Source organism: Erinaceus europaeus, chromosome 16 (genome assembly GCF_950295315.1).
Source record: "Erinaceus europaeus chromosome 16, mEriEur2.1, whole genome shotgun sequence".
Lineage (NCBI taxonomy): Eukaryota > Metazoa > Chordata > Mammalia > Eulipotyphla > Erinaceidae > Erinaceus > Erinaceus europaeus.
The window spans coordinates 20,543,677-20,564,934 of NC_080177.1; the positions used below are offsets into that span (position 1 = coordinate 20,543,677).

The window sequence follows — 21,258 nt, forward strand, 5'->3', positions numbered from 1 at the left end:
CCATAGGTATTGCTAAGTCTCTGTGACAGATGGAGTCATTTATATGCGCAAATGTTAACTGAAATCACCAGGGAGGGCTTTGCCTACGTTTGAGGCTACTGGTTTCTGTGCATGCCTCCAAGAAGGCCAGATCTGAATCTCCTGTGTCCTCTAGTTTATCTGTCTTGTTTCGTGGATAAGCAAACAGGTCCACAGAAGGAAGTGATTTGCCCATGGTCATCTGTTGGGATTCACTTCATCTCTCCAATAATCCCATGGTTAGGCAGATTTGGAGAAGTATGGTACTCACCAGGAAAAAATTTAGTCCTCAGATGGGCCGACTGGAACCTGGACCCTAAGTGCAAACTTTCCTTCTCCACTGTTAGTTGATTTGTTTACTTAATTGCCACCAGGGTTTTCGCTGGGGGCTCGGTGCTGGCACTATGAATCCGCCATTAGCTGGTGATCATTTTATTTTTTATCTTATTGGATAGGACAGAGGGAAAGGAAAGAGAAAGAGAGAAAGATATCTGCAGATTTGCTTCACAACTTGTTAAGCTCTCCCCGCCTCCCTGCTCCCGCAGGTGGGGAGCAAGGTAATATGTAAGCTTAACTGGGAACACCGCTGCCTGGCAACCCCCTGTCCCTCCTGTTATTTCAACCTCCAGTTTTTGTTTTGTTTTGTTTTGTTTTGTTTTCCAGATCTGATTACAAGTTTGAATAACTTTATATTTACTGACTTTCTGTCTACGGAGAGCAGGTTTGGTTCTCCTGAGCACGGAGTGTACATATTAGTGGTCTTTATCATAGGTGCGTAATGGCTTGGCCACGGTCACCAGGTCCTTAGATACTTGTGAAGCCAACCTCGCCCTTCCCGAGAAGGGGAAGGTTGTGTTCCAGAGTCGCATACCGCAGAAATCCGGCCGGGGAGCCTGGGGGGGTCTGGGGGACCGAGAGGGTTTTGGGGGCCTGGGGGGTGAGATGCGGCCAGGAGCAGAGAAGGCGAGGCCACAAGCATAAGGGTGGGACCAAAGCCAGGGCCATGATCTACAGGGCGAAGCCAGAGAGGGATGAGGCGGAGCACGAGGCTAATGAAGGCGGGGCAAGAGGCGATGGGGCGGGGCCACAAGAGACGACAACCAATAGACGGAGAAAGGGGCGGGTTGGGGGCGGGGCCAGGCTCTCGGAGCTTCCCCAGGTGTCTGCAGCCTCTCGGAATCCGCGGGGGAAGGAGGCTCCTTGGAGGTGGGCTTCCCTTCGCTTCCACTGTGCTTCCAGCTCCATTCCCCGGAGTTCGCGTCCCCTCGCGTGTCCCGAGCGATGGCGGAGCGGGACTTGGGGCTCACAGTCCTCAGTCTGGGACCCCGGGCGCTCCGCCTCCTGATCCTTTCTCAGCTGGCTGCGGGGCGCTGGGATCCTGCGGGCGCCGGGAGCCGAGCTGCCAGAGGTAAGCTGGGCGGCGCGGGGCTGTCCGGGGCGCTTAGGCCATGCCCGTTCCCCCTCTCCCGACCCTTCAACCAGGATATTGGAGTGAGATTAAAAGTTAAAGACCATGATATGTTTTTCTCTACATTTATGCAGAGAAAAGTCACTGGCTTTTGTCCCAATAACCTGCATTTTTGCATCTTCGATACTTTCCTCATAAACGATACTATTGTTATTCTGCAAATATTTATTTTTGGTCTTAGCTGGGCTACCAGACCATATTCTTAATGTACAGGCAGGTCTGAGTGCTCTTGGGGCTTATGCTAGGGCGTTGAGATTTGATCTGCTCTGTGTTCCTTTCTGCCCCACACACCAGTTTTCCTCGGGATGGATTTGGAAAGCTCTCTTTTTGTCCCCAGACATGACCTGAGTTAGTTGTAGAATGCACGACACTTGCCTCTCCTGCTGATTAGACAAAATAAGCAATATCCCAGCTCTTTCTCAGCTCCTTAGAAACGAAGTAAGCATTTTCTATTGAGGTTTCACAGTTAATTTTAAAGAAAAACGCCATCATTGATGGCATACCTATGGTGTGATCTAAGCGTGAAAAAAAACCTCTAAAGAGATGAAAGTCAAAAGTTCACCACATCAGAGGTTCAGCTTCTCTTGAAGGAGTTACCTAGATAGAGGGCAACTTTGTTGTTTGGTTTTAGAATCTATAAAGGCTAGAATTATTTGTCGCAGGATGTTTTGCTTAACGTAGAAGGAAGGGGAAAACTATAGAAGGTTTAAAGAAAGAAAACCCTGCACAGAGACTATCCTAGTTTAACAGAAAGGAATGTGGCTTCGGAACTAGGCTAGCCTGGGTTCCATCAGTGATTACCAGGAAAGATTTGTCTCAGCTGTTTTCCTTTGAAAAGTTGGGATAATACTATTCACCTGTGAGTTGTTCTCAGGATTAAAATATGGATGAGATGACCCACTGTATCACACACACACACACACTAGAAATGGTAGTACCCTTTACCCTTTGGTGAAAATTGGACTTTTTTTTTCTGTTTTTGTATAAAACATTGCAGCCAAGCCTTAAATGGTGTTGAGTTGCCTGTTTGTGCCTGGTGTTCAGGGCAAACGCTAGAAGAAGAAGGGTCATAGACAATCAGAAGCTGGTTAATTCCTTTTTTTCTGTTTCCATTCAATTTAGAAAACACCTCTCATAATAACCATACTGTTGTATCACTTTTTTTTTTTTGGGTCCTATGTAGCTCCTTAGGAATTGGAAATGTATCCTGTTTATAGTTTTATTTCTAAGACCTAACATATTGCAGGCACCCAGGAAATGTTTGTGGATAAATGAATGGAATAGTAATTTCTCTCTAGATACTAGTTTCATTTGTAAGGTGGGGGATTATTAAAGGTGTCTCCCACTCCCACCTCCTTTATTTTCTTTTTTTAAGATTTCATGTGCTTTTAGTGAGTAATTAACAAAGTAACATCCAGTAGATTATGAAATAGCACACTTGCTTGTAAGTGTTAACGTGCTTTTGTGTAAAACTGCCTCAAGATTATGGTCTGAATTCAGGAGACCTGCTTGCTGTGTCTGTAGGGATACTCCTTGACCTTGCTGATCCTTTATTAAAGTAGGAGTCTGATGGTAGATATTTTCATGTCTCTTTCAGCCATTATTGCTTTTATAGCTACAGTGGATTGTTTTCATGTTCATCTTCTGGTTTTAATGGTGACTCCTGGCTTTTGGGGAGCCTATCTTTAGGAGAGGGAAGTGTTTGTTCTGCCAGCAGCCGTACTTATTTTGCTGATAGAAGGTCAGAAGCCACCAGGTTCCAGATGCCAGCATGATGCCCACCAGACTTCCCTGGACTGACGACCCCACCAATGTGTCCTTGAGCTCAGTTTCCCCAGAGACCCACCCTACTAGGGAGAGAGGCAGACTGGGAGTATGGATTGATCAGTCAATGCCCATGTTCAGTGGGGAAGCAATCACAGAAGCCAGACCTTCCACCTTCTGCAACCCACAAAGACCCTGGGTCCATGCTCCCAGAGGGATAGAGAATGGGAAAGCTATCAGGGGAGGGGATGGGATATGGAGATTGGTGGTGGGAATTGTGTGGAGTTGTACCCCTCTTATCCTATGGTTTTGTTAATGTCTCCTTTCTTAAAAAAAAAAAATCCCACCAAAAAAAAAAGTAACATTGAATTTCAGGGATTCCACTTTATATACAACTATATATAATAATATAGAATACACATTTTATATATTATATATTACTAATTATGTAATATTAATAACTGTTATTAAATAATATACATAATTATATACAATAAAAAAAGGTCAGAAGCATGTGACTATGGTTCAGGAGGTGATTCTGTCTACATTATAAAATAATTAACCAGCACATTATGATAATACTGGCCTTTCCAGCTGGCCTAACCTTGACTAGGACAGTAATTTATGGAAATTAGTCACTAGTTGGCTATATTTCTTAATTGTGTAGTAGTTGTATGACACTCTCTAGTATATGGCATGGTGGAGTTCTGTATTATTCAAATAGTTACTTCTTTAATTTTTATTTGTTAGACCGAATGCCAGGTATCACTCTGCTGGGGGCTGAACTCAGAAACTCATGCTTGAGAGTTCAAGTCTTTATTCACTGTGCCACCTCCCAGGCCCTAAAATTGTGATTTTATAGGAAGTGAGAGCTATGAAATGTTTTTTTCCTGCTAACCTTTCTCCATTTTCTGAAACTAACAGAAATATACAGTGACTGTTACAGCCCTGCAATATCTAGATGGTCTTTTTTTAAATACCAAATTAATTAATTAATTAATTAATTTATACCAGAGCACCGCTCAGCTCTGGCTTATGGTGGTGCAGGGGATTGAACCTGAGACTTTGGAGCCTCTGGCTCAAGAGTGTCTTTGCATAACCATTATGCTATCTACCCCTGCCTGGTGCTTCATGTTCTTAGATAAACTTTTCAAATAATTTAATCTGAAATTAGAAGGTCCTTGGTTTTCTTGCAGATGCTTAAGTGCTCTGTAAACTAGACTGAACAACTGGCAAGTAGAATTGTGTTACCTATTTCTTGAAAGATAGATCTCAGAAGTGTTACTTTTGTTTTGTTCTATTTTATTACCATGAGGGTTATTGCTGGAGTTTTGCAAGACTCCGCTGTTACTGTCAGTTTTTTTCTTTTTTTGATAGTTAGAGAAGGGGAGAGACACCTGCAACACTGCTCCACTACTCGTGAAGCTAGGCTTGGGGCTTGGACCCAGTTCTTGTGCATGGTAACATGCGTATTCCACCAAGTGTGTCACTACCTAGCCCTGTGTCTGAGTTTATTAATGTAGTCTATGGGTGAAACTTTGTAACGGTTTTCTGTCATTTGTCAGGGTAAGGTTTTTTTTTTAACCTATAATCCACAAATTAGATCTAGCAAGTAATTTTTTTATAATTAGGATATGAATTTTTTGTACAGTAATTGCAGAACATTTTTCATCTAATAACATTATTGTTATCCCCTAAAAATTGAAGCTAAAATCTTTTTTTTTAAAAAAATTATCTTCATTGGATAGGGACAGCCAGAAATTGAGAGGGTAGGGGAGATAGAGAGGGAGAGAGACAGAGAGACACCTGCAGCCCTGCTTCAGCACTTGTGAAGCTTTCCCCCTGCAGGTGGGGACCAGGGGCTCGAACCTGGGTCCTTGCGCACTGTAACATGTGCACTCAACCAGGTGCTCTGCCACCTGGCCCCAAAAGCTAAACTCTTTTAGATGTAATTTTAATCTTAATATTAAATAACCATGTCTTGACAATGAGAGTTGGGAACTATTAGAATAGTTTTGGGGAAAAAAAAAAACCCTCAAATGTGTTTCTTTACAAATTTGCTCTGCAGAACATCACTGGTCCAGTTTTATAAGTAGTAGAGAAGAAATTTGGTTTTTTTTCAGTTGATGTATAGCTGATATCCATACTATGAAATTATATTTAATATTTTTCTTTGTATTTATTTTTTATTTGTGACTAATAATGGGTTACAAAATTGTAAAGTAACAGTGCATAGTTCTACACTGTGTCCACCACCAAAGTCTATGAGATTATATTTTCAATCAGCTCTTTTCTACTATGGCTAAAATTTTAATTTAAACATTCTGTTCCATTTGGGGGAAGCATAATCATTGTTTGTGATTTTGGTTTCCAACATTGAGCAACCTTATGCTTTTCTTCTAAACCAGAATTATACAATCTAGCTTCTTGTCAGTAATTGGAAGGAAATATAGATGTTTGAGTTTTGAAGAACAATATGAACTTTTGGCATGATTTGTCTTGTAATTGATGGTGTGTATATGGAATTGGGCAAAACTGTCTTTTTAAAAATTTGCTTTTTTCCCCTTTTGTTGCCCTTGTTGTTTCATTGTTGTTGTTATTATTGTTGTAGTTATTAATGTCATCATTGTTGGATATGACAGAAAGAAATGGAGAGAGGAAGGGAAGATAGAGAGGGGGAGAGAAAGATAGACACCTGCAGACCTGCTTCTCTGCCTGTGAAGCGACTCCCCTGCAGGTGGGGAGCCGGGGGCTGGAACCCAGATCCTTACACCGGTTCTTGTGCTTCGCACCATGTACGCTTAACCCGCGGCACTACCACCCGACCCCCAAAAATGACTTCTAGGTGCCAGTTTCTCAAACTCTGACATTAGGAGTTTATAGTAATAACAATAATAATTATCATTATTACTTTTGGTGGGGGAGAGGCTGTCCTGAGCCTTGTGTCTTGATTGGTTTCCATAAATGAGTACTTGCCAAAAGATGTACATAGATATGTCAAATGTACCTCGGGAGATGTTGTTTTAACTTAACCCAGCCAGCTGCCCACCGCTCTAAGTCTTGTGCATAAGGGATTCTCAGACTTAACTGTGTACAGGAATTCTGGAGGATATTGGTTGGTTGTTTTTAGATAGAACAGAGAAATTGTGAGGGGGGATAGGGAGAGAAAAAGATACAAATGTCTACCTACAGACCTGCTTCACTGCTTGTGAAGCAACCCCCCTGCAGGTGGGCATCTGGGGGTGCAACCGGAATTCTTGTGCAGGTCTTTGCTCTTGGTATTATGTGCACTTAACCCAGTGAGCCACCGCGGACCTCCTTCCTGAGGATATTGGTAGACTGCACATATCAATTGAATGGATCAGAACCGGGCCTGGATTTCTCCTTCCTAAGAGCCCAGGTAGTGTGGGTGTTGCTAGCCAGAACACCACACTTTGAATAGCAAGTGTATCAACTGGGTGAATTCAGAAAGGGAACCCGTGATGGTAGTCACAGGAATAGGGAATTTACAAAGAACTGTATCACAAATTAGGGAAAGCCAGTAGAAACTAAGAAAACAAGTATAGTCTCATCTTCCTAACAAAGATCACTGTCTTCCCGTTTCATATTTCCTTCCAGTCCTCAGTATTCCTTCAGAAGTGGACAGTCCTGAGAAGGAAATTTACAAGCATTTTATCAAGCCCACATAGGCTATATGACCTGCAGATTTGAGGCCTCAGATTTAATCTTAGGATCACATATGCTGGAATGAACTAGCCTCTCTCTTTTTCTCTCTACCTCTCTCTTTTTTTATTAACTTTATTTATTGGATAGAGACAGTCAGAAATTGAGAGGGAAGGGGAATGATGGAGAGGGAGAGAAACAGAGGGACACCTGCAGCACTGCTTCACCACTCCTGAAGCTTTCCCCCTGAAGGTGGAGACTGAGGGCTCAAAGCTAGGTCCTTGAGAGTTGTAACCAATACGTTCAACCAGGTGTGCCACCACCTGCACCCCCCCATGCTTCCTCTTTCTCTCACTCTCCTGCTCTTAAACTCTCATTAAACAAATCTTTAAAAAGGTATGTTGGTGCAGTGGGTAATGTGTTGGGTTCTCAAGAATGAGGTCCTAAATTTTTTAAAAATTTTTATAAGAAGGAATAACAAAATCATAGGATAAGAGGGGTACAACTCCACACAGTTCCCACCATCAGAACTCCATATCCCATCCCACCCCTTGATAGCTTCCCTATTCTTTATCCCTCTGGGAGTATGGACCCAGGGCCATTATGGGGTGCAGAAGGTGGGAGGTCTGGCTTCTGTAATTGCTTCCCTGCTGAACATAAGTGTTGGCAGGTTAATCCACACTCGCAGCCTGTCTCTCTCTTTCCCTAGTGGGGCGGGGCTCTGGGGAAGCAGGGCTCCAGGACACATTGGTGGGTTGTCTGCCCAGGGAAGTCCAGTTGGCATCATGTTAGCATCTGGAACCTGGTGGCTGAAAGAAGAGTTAACATATAAAGCCAAACAAATTGTTGACTAATCATGAACCTAAAGGCTGGAGTAGTTCAGATGAAGAGTTGGGGGGGAGGCGTCTCTGTTTTGTAGAGAGTTAGGCCTATTTCAGTTTTAGTCCAAAGGGCCCATGACTATACTAGTTTTTTTTTTTTTTTCCCCCTGAGTGTGACATCTGATATGGTGGATCAGGTGGACCCAAGTTTATTGTCTGGGGAAATGATATCATGGCTGGAAAAAAGGCTAGGAAGCTGGATCAGGGGAGAGAGTAACTCCCAAATATGGGAAAAGTGTATGAATATTGTTGACTGGAGGTGCTAGATTTGAACCCCAACATGTGCCTGAGCAATGGCTTATGTTCTCCCCCAGCCCTGTCTGTTTCTCTGTCTTATAATAAATAAAATCTTCAATAACAACAACAAATAGAGGCAGAAAGGCAAAGAAAGGTATCACAGCACCAAAACTTCCTTCACTGTGCTGGGCGGCCAGATTCTAATCTGGGTTGTGGGCATGGCAAAGCAGAGCACTGGTATCCAACTGAGCTATTGAATGTTGCTTGTCTTAGGTCCTTGTGGTTTCAAATTAAGGCGATGCATTCTGCAGTAATTTGCTCTGATGAGGATCTAGCTTTTTTTTTTTTTTTTTTTTAAGTTGTCTTCTAGTCTCCTTGATGCTTGAGAACTACTGACTGGGACTAAATTTAATACTACATCGGGTCATTTTCTTACTGCAAATGTTCTAAGTCAGGACAAGATGTTAAATTAGGATTACTAAAGCATATTAGTTAGAGAGGAACTTTGTCCTATAGTTCTGTGACAAAAATCAATAGACAATATAATGAAAACCCTGACATTAAAATGCTCTGAATTTCATCTTTAATACTTACAAATAACGATTGGTGAGCATACTTATTTGCCACACTGGAAATGTCTGCTAGAGTACACATTTTTTAAATGTTTAAAAAAAAACAGTGCAAGGAGACCTCAAGGGGAGAATGAACTACTCTTCGATGTCTCAGTTATGAACTGGGGCTATGTCGTACACATAACTTCTTTTTTTTTCTCTTTCTTTTTTTAAATTTCTTTCTTTTTTATTATTATTATTGTTGTCATTGCTATTGTTGTTGATGGATAGGACAGAGAGAAATCGAGAGAGGAGGGGAGACAGAGGGAGGAGAGAAAGACAGACACCCACAGACCTGCTTCACCGCCCATGAAGTGACCCCCCCCCTCCACGCAGGTGGGGAACCGGGGTCTCGAACTGGGATCTTCACGCAGGTCCTTGCGCTTTATGCCACGTGTGCTTAACCTGCTGTGCTACTGGCTCATGCTCAGTGCCTGCACTACGAATCCACTGCTCCTGGAGGCCATTTTTTCCCATTTTGGTACCCTTGTTGTGGTTGTTATAGCTGTTGTTGTTGGATAGTACAGAGAGAAATCGAGAGAGGAGGGGAAGACAGACAGAAAGATAGACACCTGCAGACCTGCTTCACCGCTTGTGAAGCGACCCCCACCCCTGCAGGGGTCGAACTGGGTTCCAATAAGTATTTTTTTTTTTGTCTTTTTTTTTATAATTTATTTCTTTATTGGGGAATTAATGCTTTACATTCAACAGTAAATACAATAGTTTGTACATGCATAACATTCCCCAGTTTCCCATTTAACAGTACAACCCCCACTATGTCATTTATCATCCTTCATGGACCTGTATTCTCACCACCCACCCACCCACCCACCCCAGAGTCTTTTACTTTGGTGCAATATGCCAATTCCATTTCAGGTTCTACTTGTGTTTTCTTTTCTGATCTTGTTTTTCAACTTCTGCCTGAGAGTGAGATCATCGCATATTCATCATTCTGTTTCTGACTTATTTCACTCAACATGATTTTTTCAAGGTCCATCCAAGATCGGCTGAAAACGGTGAAGTCACCATTTTTTACAGCTGAGTAGTATTCCATTGTGTATATATACCACAACTTGCTCAGCCACTCATCTGTTGTTGGACACCTAGGTTGCTTCCAGGTTTTGGCTATTACAAATTGTGCTGCCAAGAACATATGTGTACACAGATCTTTTTGGATGGATGTGTTGAGTTCCTTAGGATGTATCCCCAGGAGAGGAATTGCAGGGTCATAGGGTAGGTCCATTTCTAGCCTTCTGAGAGTTCTCCAGACTGTTCTCCACAGAGGTTGGACATTCCCACCAGCAGTGCAGGAGGGTTCCTTTGACCCCACACCCTCTCCAGCATTTGCTGCTGTTACCTTTTCTGATGTATGACATTCTCACAGGAGTGAAGTGATATCTCATTGTTGTCTTTATTTGCATTTCTCTGACAATCAGAGACTTGGAGCATTTTTTCTTGTGTTTCTTGGCCTTTTGGATCTCTTCTGTGGTGAATATTCTGTCCATGTCCTCCCCCCATTTTTGGATGGGGTTATTTGTTGTCTTGTTGTTGAGTCTGGCAAGCTCTTTATATATGTTGGTTATTAAACTCTTATCTGATGTATGGCATATAAGGATCTTCTCCCATTCTGTTGAGGGGTCTTTTGGTTTGGGTAGTGGTTTCTTTTGCTGTGAAGAAGCTTTTTAATTTGATGTAGTCCCATAGGTTTATACTTGGCTTAGTCTTCTTTGTAATTGGATTTGTTTCATTGAAAATGTCTTTAAAAACCTGTTCCTTGTGCATTGTGACATGTGTGCTCAACCAGGTGCACCACCACCCAGCCCCTCTCTGATTGTGTTTTTAAAATGTCTACACTTCCAAATTAGCAGCAGTTATTCTTAGAGGAAGGGAGATGAGGAGGAGGCAGAGAGGGAAATTCCTATTCTTCTGTGCTTCTGTTTTGAATCTGACAGTAGTTATATGTAGCCTTTTGTATTTAAGCATTTTGAGAAAAACAAATCTAGGTCTTAATTCCGCCTTTGGTGTTTACTAGCTACTGTTGTTAAACCAGTGGTTCACAACAAAGGGCAACTTTTCATGCTCCCCCAGGACATTTGGCTGTGCCTAGGAGGACAGAAAGAATGTATATAGTGAGTACCAACCAGGGATGCTACCAAGAGTTCTGTGGTGCACAGGGAAATGCCACAAAAAAGGCTGATCCATGGGGTCCTGGAGATGGAACTCCTGGTAGAGTGCACAATTTGCTATGTGCAAGGACCCAGGTTCACGGCCCCATCCACCACAGAGGAGAACAGGACAAAGGGGAAATTTAACAGGTGATGGAGCAGTACTGTGGTTCTTTCCTTCTCTTTGGCTTTCTAACCCTCTCTTGTCTGTCAACCTCTGTCTAGAAAAAAAAAAGAGTTCTTAAATTGTGGACAAAATGCAAATTGTCAGAGAGCAAAGAGGAGAGGATGGAGGGGACAGGTGGGCAGCACTTAACCTTGTGCATTTAGGTCTTAAACAACAGAAAGCTGCAGAAGGTTTTCAACAAGGCAGCCCCTCAGATCTGTGTTTTGAAGAGGTTGGGTGTCTGTGGAAAGAGCTGGCATAAGGATGCTGGAAGCTGCATGGAGAGACTCAGGGCTCCAGGGAAGCTGCCAGATAACTTGCAGAGCTCTTGCTAGGGCGGAGTCAGTGGGAGCAGCAAGAACCGGGATGAATCTGAGCTGTAGAAGGTAAGATCAGTTTTCTGATGAGTGTGCAGATGGAGAGGGAGCTAAAAGTCTTCAAGTTGTGTTAAGTGAAGCTGTGATGAATGGGCAAGTTATCAGGGCTGTAAGGGGGAAGACGGGGGAGCTCTGTGGTGTCCCCAGGTGTCCCTCTTTCTTGTGGATTAGAGAACCGTGGCACGGGGAAGGTGCACAGGTGAGCCTGGAGTCAGGAACTCAGCTGAGAGTTTTCAGTTTTGCAGCTCTGCGTCCTTGACTCTTCACTGTGTGGAATTAAGAAGCAAGGTTACACTGCCTTGAAAATATATGTGGTGGATATGGTGCAGTGGATAAAGCACTGGACTCTCAAAAGGCCACAAGTTCAATCCCTGACATTGTACATGCCAGAATGATGCTCTGGTTCTCCGCATTCCCACCTGCCCACCAAAAATAAGTATTTAAAAAAGAAAGAAAGAAAGAAAGAAAATACACGTGGTTTCATTTATTTGGAGGTGAAATGTCCTTGGCAAATGGGGCATGGACATGTGGAAGGTGTCTCTCATGGGTATGCCAGTTCCATAGAACAGTCTTTTTCCTCGATCTCATTTTAGTTGAATCCCCTTGGAACTGACCTTTTAGGATTCTCTGTTAGAAATAAAGAGCTGGGAGCCAGGTGGTGGTGCACCTGGTTGAGCACACATGATACAGTGCACAAGGACCTAGGTCGAGCCCCTGGTCCCCACCTGCAGGGGGAAAGCTTCATGAGTGGTGAAGTAGGACTGCATGCGTCTCTCTGTCTCTCTCCCTCTCTATTTCCCCTTCAGTTCCCTCTCAGTTTCTGGCCATCTCTATCCAATAAATAAATAAAGATAATTAAAAAAAGAAAGAAAGAAAGAGCTAGGGTTGGTGTCTGTCAAGTCGGTTGATGTGTCGTGACGTGGTTGTATCCCTTTGCTCCTTCCCTTTTGCCGCTCTGCCGCAGAATGGCCCACAAGCAGATCTACTACTCGGATAAGTACTTCGGTGAGCACTACGAGTATCGGCATGTTATGTTATCCGGAGAACTTTCCAAATAAGTTCCCCAAACTCATCTGATGTCTGAAGAGGAGAGGAGGACACTCGGCGTCCAGCAGAGTCGAGGCCGGGTTCATTACGTGATTCACGAACCAGAATCACGTATTCTCTTCAGACAACCTATTCCAAAAGATCAACAAAAATGAAGTCTAGGAGACCATCAGTTCAATCTATTTCAAATTTAATGTATGTGTGTATAGAAGGTAGTAAGTAGTCAGTGAATACTTGAAAATATGTACAAATTGTTCATCCATACCTGCGCACCAGCTGTATTCTTCACAGCAACAGAGCTCAGTTAAGTGCAACTGCAAGTGGTCCAGGAGGTGGCGCAGTGATAAAGCTTTGGACTCTCAAGTATGAGGTCCTGAGTTCCATCGCCCGGCAAAACATGTGCCAGAGTGATGTCTGGTTCTTTCTCTCTCCTATCTTTTTCATTTATAAATAAATAAAGTCTTTTAAAAAATGCAACTGCAAGTAGTTCCTGCAAGATATTTATGACAAAATTTCTTCTAGTCTGTTTTTCTCTCAATATTTAGTACCTGTTTGACTTTACCTCATGTTTTGTTAAATAAAGTTTGTATGTTGCATTTATTAAAAAGAAAGAGCTAGGGAGTCGGGCGGTAGCACAGCGGGTTAAGCGCAGGTGGCACAAAGTGCAAGGACCCCGGCTCCCCATCTACTGGGGAGTCGCTTCACAGGCGGTGAAGCAGGTCTGCAGGTGTCTCTCTTTCTCTCCCCCTCTCTGTCTGCCCCTCTTCTCTCCATTTCTCTCTGCCCTATACAACAACGACATCAGTAACAACAATAACTACAATGATAAAAAGAACAAGGTTAACAAAAGGGAATAAATAAATATTTTTTTAAAAATCTGAAAGGAAGAAAAATGAAAAGCCTTGCCAACAATAAAGCAGCAAGGGCAATAAAAGGGAATAAATAAGTAAATAGTTAAAAAAAAATCTTTAAAGAGCTAGAGGAGAATTTCTAGGATTTCTGTTGCAGAATGCAATTTTACAAACATCCAAAATTTTTTCTTCCTCTTAAAAAAAAAAATCTCCCAGGGAAGCCTGGGAGGTGGCTCAGTGGGTTAAGCCTTGGATTCTCAAACACAAGATACCAAGTCATTTCTTTTAGGTTAAAAAAGAGCTACCGTGGTCCGCGAAAACACAAGTAGAACCTGAAATGGAATTGGCATATCGCACCAAAGTAAAAGACTCTGGGGTGGGTGGGTGGGTGGGGAGAATACAGGTCCATGAAGAATAATAGAGGACCTAGTGGGGGTTGTATTGTTATATGGGAAACTGGGGAATGTTATGCATGTACAAACTATTATATTTACTGTTGAATGTAAAACATTAATTCCCCAATAAAGAAAAAAAAAGAGCTATTGTGGTCCGGAAGGTGGTGCAGTGGATAAAGCATTGGATTCTCAACCATGAGGTCCCGAGTTCAATCCCGGTAGCACATGTACCAGAGCGATGTCTGGTTCTTTCTCTCCTGTCTTTCTCATAAATAAATAAATTACTAAAAAAAAAAAAAAAAAAAAAAAAAAGAGCTATCACTCGCTACTATAAACCTATGTGTATATTAAGTAAGTGGTATTTTTTATTACTTTAATTTATTGGATAGAGACAGAAATCAAGAGGGAAGGGGGGATAGAGAGGAAAAGAGACAGAGAGACACCTGCAGCACTGCTTCACCACTTGTGAAGCTTTCCCCCTGAAGGTGGAAACCGGGGACTCAAACTTGGGTCCTTGTGCATTGTAACATGTGCACTCAACCAGATGCGCCACCACCCAGACCCCGTATTTTGTTTAAAATTAATGCTGATATATATATATATATATTTCACAAGTCTTAAATGGATGTCAGGCCTCAATTTCACATTTCTTTAACAGAAAGCACAGCTACATGACACCAAGAGCTCTCATTTCCTCAGCGAGATATATTTAAGCCCATTGGAAAAATAAATATAACTATGATTTATAATTCTAACTAGTCTTAGCTGTAGCATCTAAAATTACCAATATCTTTATTCATATATTTTTTAGACTTAGGGCCTAAAATAGTTTTGTACAAATGCATAGGAAATAAAAGCATGACATGTTTGAATAATTTATTCAACATTTATGTTTGGATATTAAGGTCATGTAAATTAAAATATGTTTATTGTACATTTTCAGTTGATAACCAGAGCATCACTCTGGCACATGTGTGCTAGGTATTGAACTTGAGACCCTATGCTTTTTAAAACTTTTAATATTTTGTTAGTTACTTACTGGATAGAGACAGAAATTGAGAGGACCCCATGCTTAAGAGTCCCAATTATTATTTTAAATATTTATTGTTGGATAAAGACAGAAATTGAGAGGAGGGAGGGAGAGAGACAGAGATGCCTGCAGCCATGTTTCACCACTCATGAAACTTTCCCCCTGTAGGTGGGGAACCAGGGGCTTGAACCTGCATCCTTGTGCATTGTAATGTACACTTAACCTGGTATGCCACTGCCTGGTCCCCAAGAGTCCCAATTCTTATCCATTGTACCACCTCCCAGGCCACCAGCATCCTGTTTTCTAGGCTTGGAATTGTATGACAGCCTGTCTAGCCTTGAAAATTTGAAAGCTTTTGTTACTTAGATTTTAAATTATTCTGGATTAAGAACAGAGTGCTTCTCAAGGAATTCAGCACATATCCACAGTGAGTAATCTGATTCAACTAAGAAATATACCTTAACCAGAGTGTCCTTTGTCAATCACAACATTAGTAGCTCACTTTAAAAGCACTATTTCTAACAGCCTACATAATCATAGAAATATTTAGTGGAAGACAAGCCACCATGGTCACTTTAAAAATTTTGTTCTACAGGATTAGCTGAACCATCCTGTGTTGCAAAGCACGAAGACAGTTTGTTCAAGGATTTATTTCAAGATTACGAAAGATGGGTTCGTCCTGTGGAGCACCTGAATGACAAAATAAAAATCAAGTTTGGCCTTGCAATATCTCAGTTGGTGGACGTGGTAGGTGTGCATGGTTTTGCTTATTCAAGCTCTCCTAGACATGCTGAGGGCAGGTTAGGTGCCAGGCGCCAAAGATTTCCAAGAGGAGGGACTCACACGTGCGCTAGAGCTTTCCCAACTGTGTAACTGCTGTTGGGAACTTCGGCCTTAAAGGGCTTGTTTTGAAACGGGCTCCGTAGTTACTGTGAGTGATGTGTGATTTGGGGGCAGTCTGGAGAGCTGATGGACAGGTTTCAGTTTAGGAGTGTTGCTTTCTTGAATGTGTTCCTCCACGAGTTGTTAGTGTGGTTTTGAGTTTCTGTATCTGCAGAATGGAAGGACACAGCAGGCCCATTTATTTTGAACAGACTATCTTCGTTTTAGTGACTTTAACCTAGGTCCTTATACTTGGCAAAGTATGTGCTTTCTATCCACTGTGCCACCTCCCCAGCTACTATTGCCAGTGTTTTTTTTAAAAATATTTTATTTCTTTATTCCCTTTTGTTGCCCTTGTTTTTTTATTGTTGTTATTGATTTCCTTGTTGTTGGATAGGACAGAAAGAAATGGAGAGAGGAGGGGAAGACGGGAAGAGAAGACAGACACCTGCAGACCTGCTTTACCACCTATGAAGCGACTCCCCTGCAGGTGGGGAACTGGGGCCTCGAACTGGGATCCTTACACTGGTCCTTGCACTTCACGTCACCTATGCTTAACTCGCCGCGCCACCGCCCGACTCCCTATTGCCAGTGTTTTAAAGGATTTATTTATTAATGAGAAAGGATGAGAAGGAGAACCAGAACATCACCCTGGCATAAGCCATACTGAGGATTGAACTCAGGACCTCGTGCCTGAGAGTCCAATGCTTTATCCACTGCGCCTTCTCCTCGGTGGCCATTGCTGGTGTTTCACTCAAGAAAGACTGGTCTTCAGATATTCAGTTTAAGAGGAAGTGGCTGTGCTGTTCCCCAGGGGCCATTCTTCCTTTGCAGTGTCCCAAAAGCTGCCTTTGTCCCTGGAAATGTGTCTGTGTCCTCTTCCCCTCCTGGGATACTCATTTGTTTCTGGGTGAGGACAGTACATGGGGGTCCAGTCATCACCTATAATGTCCACATCCTGTCCTGCCTCCAGCTGTCACATGGTCACATGGTTGTGTGAGTCTCCACTCAGCATTATCTGTAGTTGGTGATCATAGTGATCTTACTGGTTCAGGAGAAATGACTGGAAGAGATGTCACTTTGGACTAGTCTTGAGAATTCTGAGAACTGGCATGAGCAGAGTTAGGACAGCAGGAAGGTCAAAGTGGCAAGAGACCCCATGCTTCTAGAGAAGTAGAATGTGAAAACTCTATGAAAATGCTATTCGAGACCATGACTGTGCTATTCAGCACAGGGCCTCTGCAGTGCCCCGCATTAGTGCCCATGCAGAGACAGCAACTGAGGGACTGTGCACAGAAAGGCACGTGCATGGCTTCTTCTGAAGTCAATGCATAACTTATGCCAGTCTGCCTGCTTTACTGCCAAGTACTGAGAGGAGTGCTGTTTGCCTGCCTGCCTGCCTGCCCACACCTACCTACTTCCTCCCTCCCTTCCTTCCTCCCTTCCTTTTCCTTTCTCTCTCTCTCTCTCTCTCTCTCTCTTTCTTCCTTTCTTATTGAATTTCAACACTTGGGGCCAGGTGGTGGTGCACCTGGTTGAGTGCACAGGTTACAGTGCACAAGGACCTAGGTTCAAACCCCCAGTCCCCACCTGCAGGGGGAAAGTTTTGCAAGTGGTGAAGCAGGTCTGCAGGTGTCTCTCTGTGTCTCTCTCCCATTCTATCTCCCCCTTTCCTCTCAATTTCTGGCTGTCTCTATCCAATAAATAAATAAATAAATAAATAAGGTAATAAAAATAATAAAAAACACTATTTTTTGTAACCAGGGGTTCATTATAAGTTAAGGATGCACATTTTTACTTTTACATTTTCTTTTTTTGATACAGAGAAATTAAGAGGCAAGGTGGAGATAGAGAGGGAGAGAGCTGCACTTATTTCTCAGACTATAATTTAGACATGAGGAAACAGTATGGAGACTATGAATACTAAATCTTTTATTTACTTTAATGAGAGAGAAACACAGAAATAGCAGCTTTGGCTAACAGTGGTGCTGGGACTGAACCTGGGACCTTGGGGTCTCAGGCATGAAAGTTGTTTCCATACTCATTATGCTGTCTCCTCAGTCTGAATACTACATCTTAAAAGTGCCAGTCGTGGGGGGCAGGCAGTGGTGTGCCCAGTTGAGCACACTGCCGTGTACCCCCTGCGCCCCACCTGCAGGAGGAAAGCTTCACTGAGTGGTGAAGCAGTGCTGTAGGTGTCTCTCCCTCTCTCTCTCCTTTGTCTCTCAACTTCTGTCTGTCCTATCAAGTTAAAGTAAAGAAAAAGTCTTATTTAAAAAAAAAAGTGGGGGGGGGGACTGGGCTGTAGTATAGTGGGTTAAGTGTACATGGTACAAAACTCAAGGACCAGCATAGTGAAGTGAGTCTGCAAGTGTATGTCTTTCTCTGCCCCTCTCTGCCTTTCCACCTCTCTTTATTTCTCTCTGTCCTGTTCAATAACAATAGCAATGACAACAATAAGAATAAAACAAGGCCAACAAAATGGGAAAAATGGCCTCCAGGAGCAGTGGATTAGAAGTACAGGCACCAAGCCCCAGCAATAACCCTGGAGGCAAAAAAAAAAAAAAAAAGAGGGGCCAGGTAGTGGCACACTTGGTTAAGCACTCACATTACAGTGCACAGGGACCCAGGTTCAAGCCCCTGGTTCCTACCTGCAGGAGGAAAGCTTCAGGAGTGATGAAGCAGGGCTGCAGGTGTCTCTGTCTTTCCCTCTCTACCTCCCCCTCCCTTCTAAGCCCCCCTCCATCTAATAAAAATAAATAAAAAGGAAGACAAAAATACCAGTGGTGTAGTTTGGGGTGGCTTAAGAGTATACTGAAAGGAATGGTGTGAAATTCGGCTCACAATTAGGTTGCTTTTCTAGAAACCGGACTCTTGAATAGAAGGAAAAGTTCTGCCTGGAGAAGGGTGTTTGTATCATAATAAAAACATTTTCATGTCTATCATTGAAACAGCCAGCCTTATTTTGACTTTTATTTTATAGGATGAGAAGAATCAGCTAATGACAACAAATGTCTGGTTGAAACAGGTATGTTCATGACTCAGTGGTCACCCAGCTGGTGATGAGCATCACTGGTAAGGCTTGTAGCGCAAAGGGCCAGAAGTGTGTGGTCTCCGTGGGTTGGCAGGATGTAGAACGACAGGGGCTGATGGTCTTCTTCTGTTCATTTAGTCAATACTGGTTGAGTACCTGTTAATGTTAGTCATTGGGGGAAACTGCAGTGAACAAAACAGGAGTCTTGTGCTCAAGGGACTCCATTCTAGAGGGGGACAATTAACATGTAAGCTGTGTGCAACCTTACTTAGAAGTGTCTTGGGGGTCGGGCGGTGGCGCAGTGGGTTAAGCGCATGTGGCGCAAAGCGCAGGGACCGGCGTAAGGATCCCGGTTCGAGCCCCCGGCTCCCCACCTGCGGGGGAGTCACTTCACAGGCGGTGAAGCAGGTCTGCAGGTGTCTGTCTTTCTCTCCCCTTCTCTGTCTTCCCCTCCTCTCTCCATTTCTCTCTGTCCTATCCAACAACGAATTGCGTTAACAAGGGCAATAATAATAACCACAACGAAGCTACAACAAGGGCAACAAAAGGGGGAAAAATGGCCTCAAGGAGCGGTGGATTCATGGTGCAGGCACCGAGCCTAGCAATAACCCTGGAGGAGGGGAAAAAAAAAAAAAGAAGTGTCTTGGGGGTCGGGTGGTAGTGCAGCGGGTTAAGTGCATGTGGCGCAAAGTGCAAGGACTGGCGTAAGGATCCCGGTTTGAGCCCCCGGCTCCCCACCTGCAAGGGAATCACTTTACATGTGCTGAAGCAGGTCTGCAGGTGGCTTTCTTTCTCTCCCCCTCTCTGTCTTCCCTTCATCTCTCCATTTCTCTCTGTCCTATCCAACAGTGACAACATCAATAACAACAAAATAATAATAACCATATCAAGGGTAATAAAAGGGAAAAAAGTAGCCTCCAGGATCAGTGGATTCCTGGTGCAGGCACTGAGCCCCAGCAATAACCCTGGAGCCAAAGAAAAAAAAAAGGAAGTGTCTTAAGTGGAGGGAGGGAGACTGGGCAGTGGTGCACCTAGTTCAGTACAGACTTTACTATGTGCAGGTTCAAGCCAGGTAGGTGGGGTGGGGGGAAGCTTCACAAACGGTGAAGCAGTGCTGCAGGTCTTCCCCCGCCCCACTACTGTCTTCTCTCAATTTCTCTATCCTATCCAAAAAATAAATATTCAAAACAATTGCGGGAGGCAGGCGGTGGCACACCTGGTTAAGTGCACATAGTACAAAGCACAGGGACTTGTGCAAGGATTCCAGTTTGAGCCTCTGGCTCCCCACCTGCAGGGGGTTACTTTATGAGCAGTGGAGCAGGTCTGCAGGTGTCTGTCTTTCTCTCCCCCTCTCTATCTTCTCCTCCTCTCTCAACTTTTCTCTGTCCGAGCCAACAACAACAGCAAAAAAAAAAAAAACAACCCAGGAGCAGTGGATTCATAGTGTCAGCACTGAGCTCCAGTGATAACCCTGAAAAAAAAAAAAGTGTTGGTGTGGGACTTTCATGCTTGAGGCTCCAAAGTTCCAGATTAAATCCCTACTACCACCATAAGCTAGAGCTGAATAGTGCTCTGGTTAAAAAAATAATAATACTGTGTATTGCACCAAAGTAAAAGACTCTGGGCTGGGGGTGGGGGCTCAGGTCCTGGAACACAGTGGCAGAGGAGGACCTAGTGGGGGTTGAATTGTTACATGGAAAACTGAGAAATGTTACACATGTACAACCTATTGTATTTTACCGTTGACTATAAGCCATTAAATCCCCCAATAAGGAAATTTAAAAATATATAATAATAATAATAAAGTAGAAGTGTTAAGTTTGGAGGGGAAAAAATAGGGGAGTAGACAAGGAGTGTCAGGGCTGTACTCCCGACATGCTGGAAGGAGAAGGGTGAATACCAGATGACTTCCCTTATAGGTGGGGCTTAAGAAACAAAGGAAGACAGTGTGACTAGTTGTGGTCTGTTGCAGCGGCAGAGCCAAAAACTCTAAAGAAGACAGGTGGGAGGGGGGGTCAAATAGGTGTTGGGGACCCAGTATAGAATGATGAAGTCCTCAGTTGCTGGTGGGTGTGGAGGGCAGACACCATTCATGGGGAGGCCACTGGAAGGCTTTGACTTTTACTCTGGAATGGGAACAGGCAGGCGTGTAAAGGATTATTTTTCTGTATATACAGTTCCTGTTATAGGGGACTAGGCAGTGGCACATCTGGTTAGGTGCACACACTATCCCAGTTTGAGCCCGTTCCGCACCTGGAGGGAAGAAGCTTCATAAGCTGTGAAGCAAGTACTGCAGGTGTTTTTCTCTCTCTCCCCCACCCCGTATACTCCCCTTCTCTCTCAAATTCTGTGTCCTATCAAGTAAAGACAAAAAATAGGAAAAAATAACGTAGTTCTTGTTATATAATGGACTTTCTATTTTTTATTATTGTTCTTATTTATTGGATAGAGACAGCCAGAAATTGAGAGGGAAGGAGGAGATAGAGAGGGAGAGAGACAGAGACACCTGCAGCCTTGCTTCACCACTCATGAAGCTTTCCCCCTTCAGGTGGGGACCAGGGATTTGAACCCAGGTCCTTGGGCATTATAAATGTGCACTCAACCAGGTGTGCCACCACCTGGCCCCAAGGACTTTCTTTAAACATTTTTGTCTATACTATATGTAGCTT

General features: G+C 43.4%; 1 protein-coding gene and 1 pseudogene across 2 annotated transcripts in view; both read left to right on the top strand.

Moving 5' to 3' along the window:
• Positions 1-1,171: 1,171 nt before the first annotated feature.
• Positions 1,172-21,258, top strand: part of CHRNA5 (cholinergic receptor nicotinic alpha 5 subunit) — a 30,740-nt gene continuing 10,653 nt past the window's right edge. For both annotated transcript variants that reach the window (XM_016189412.2, XM_060174667.1), the window contains exons 1-3: positions 1,172-1,426; positions 15,269-15,420; positions 18,539-18,583. In XM_016189412.2, coding sequence (XP_016044898.1) covers positions 1,300-1,426; positions 15,269-15,420; positions 18,539-18,583 — 324 coding nt within the window. In that variant the 5' untranslated portion in view covers positions 1,172-1,299. The remainder of the gene's footprint in view (positions 1,427-15,268; positions 15,421-18,538; positions 18,584-21,258) is intronic.
• Positions 12,241-12,552, top strand: LOC107522666 (cyclin-dependent kinases regulatory subunit 2-like; annotated as a pseudogene).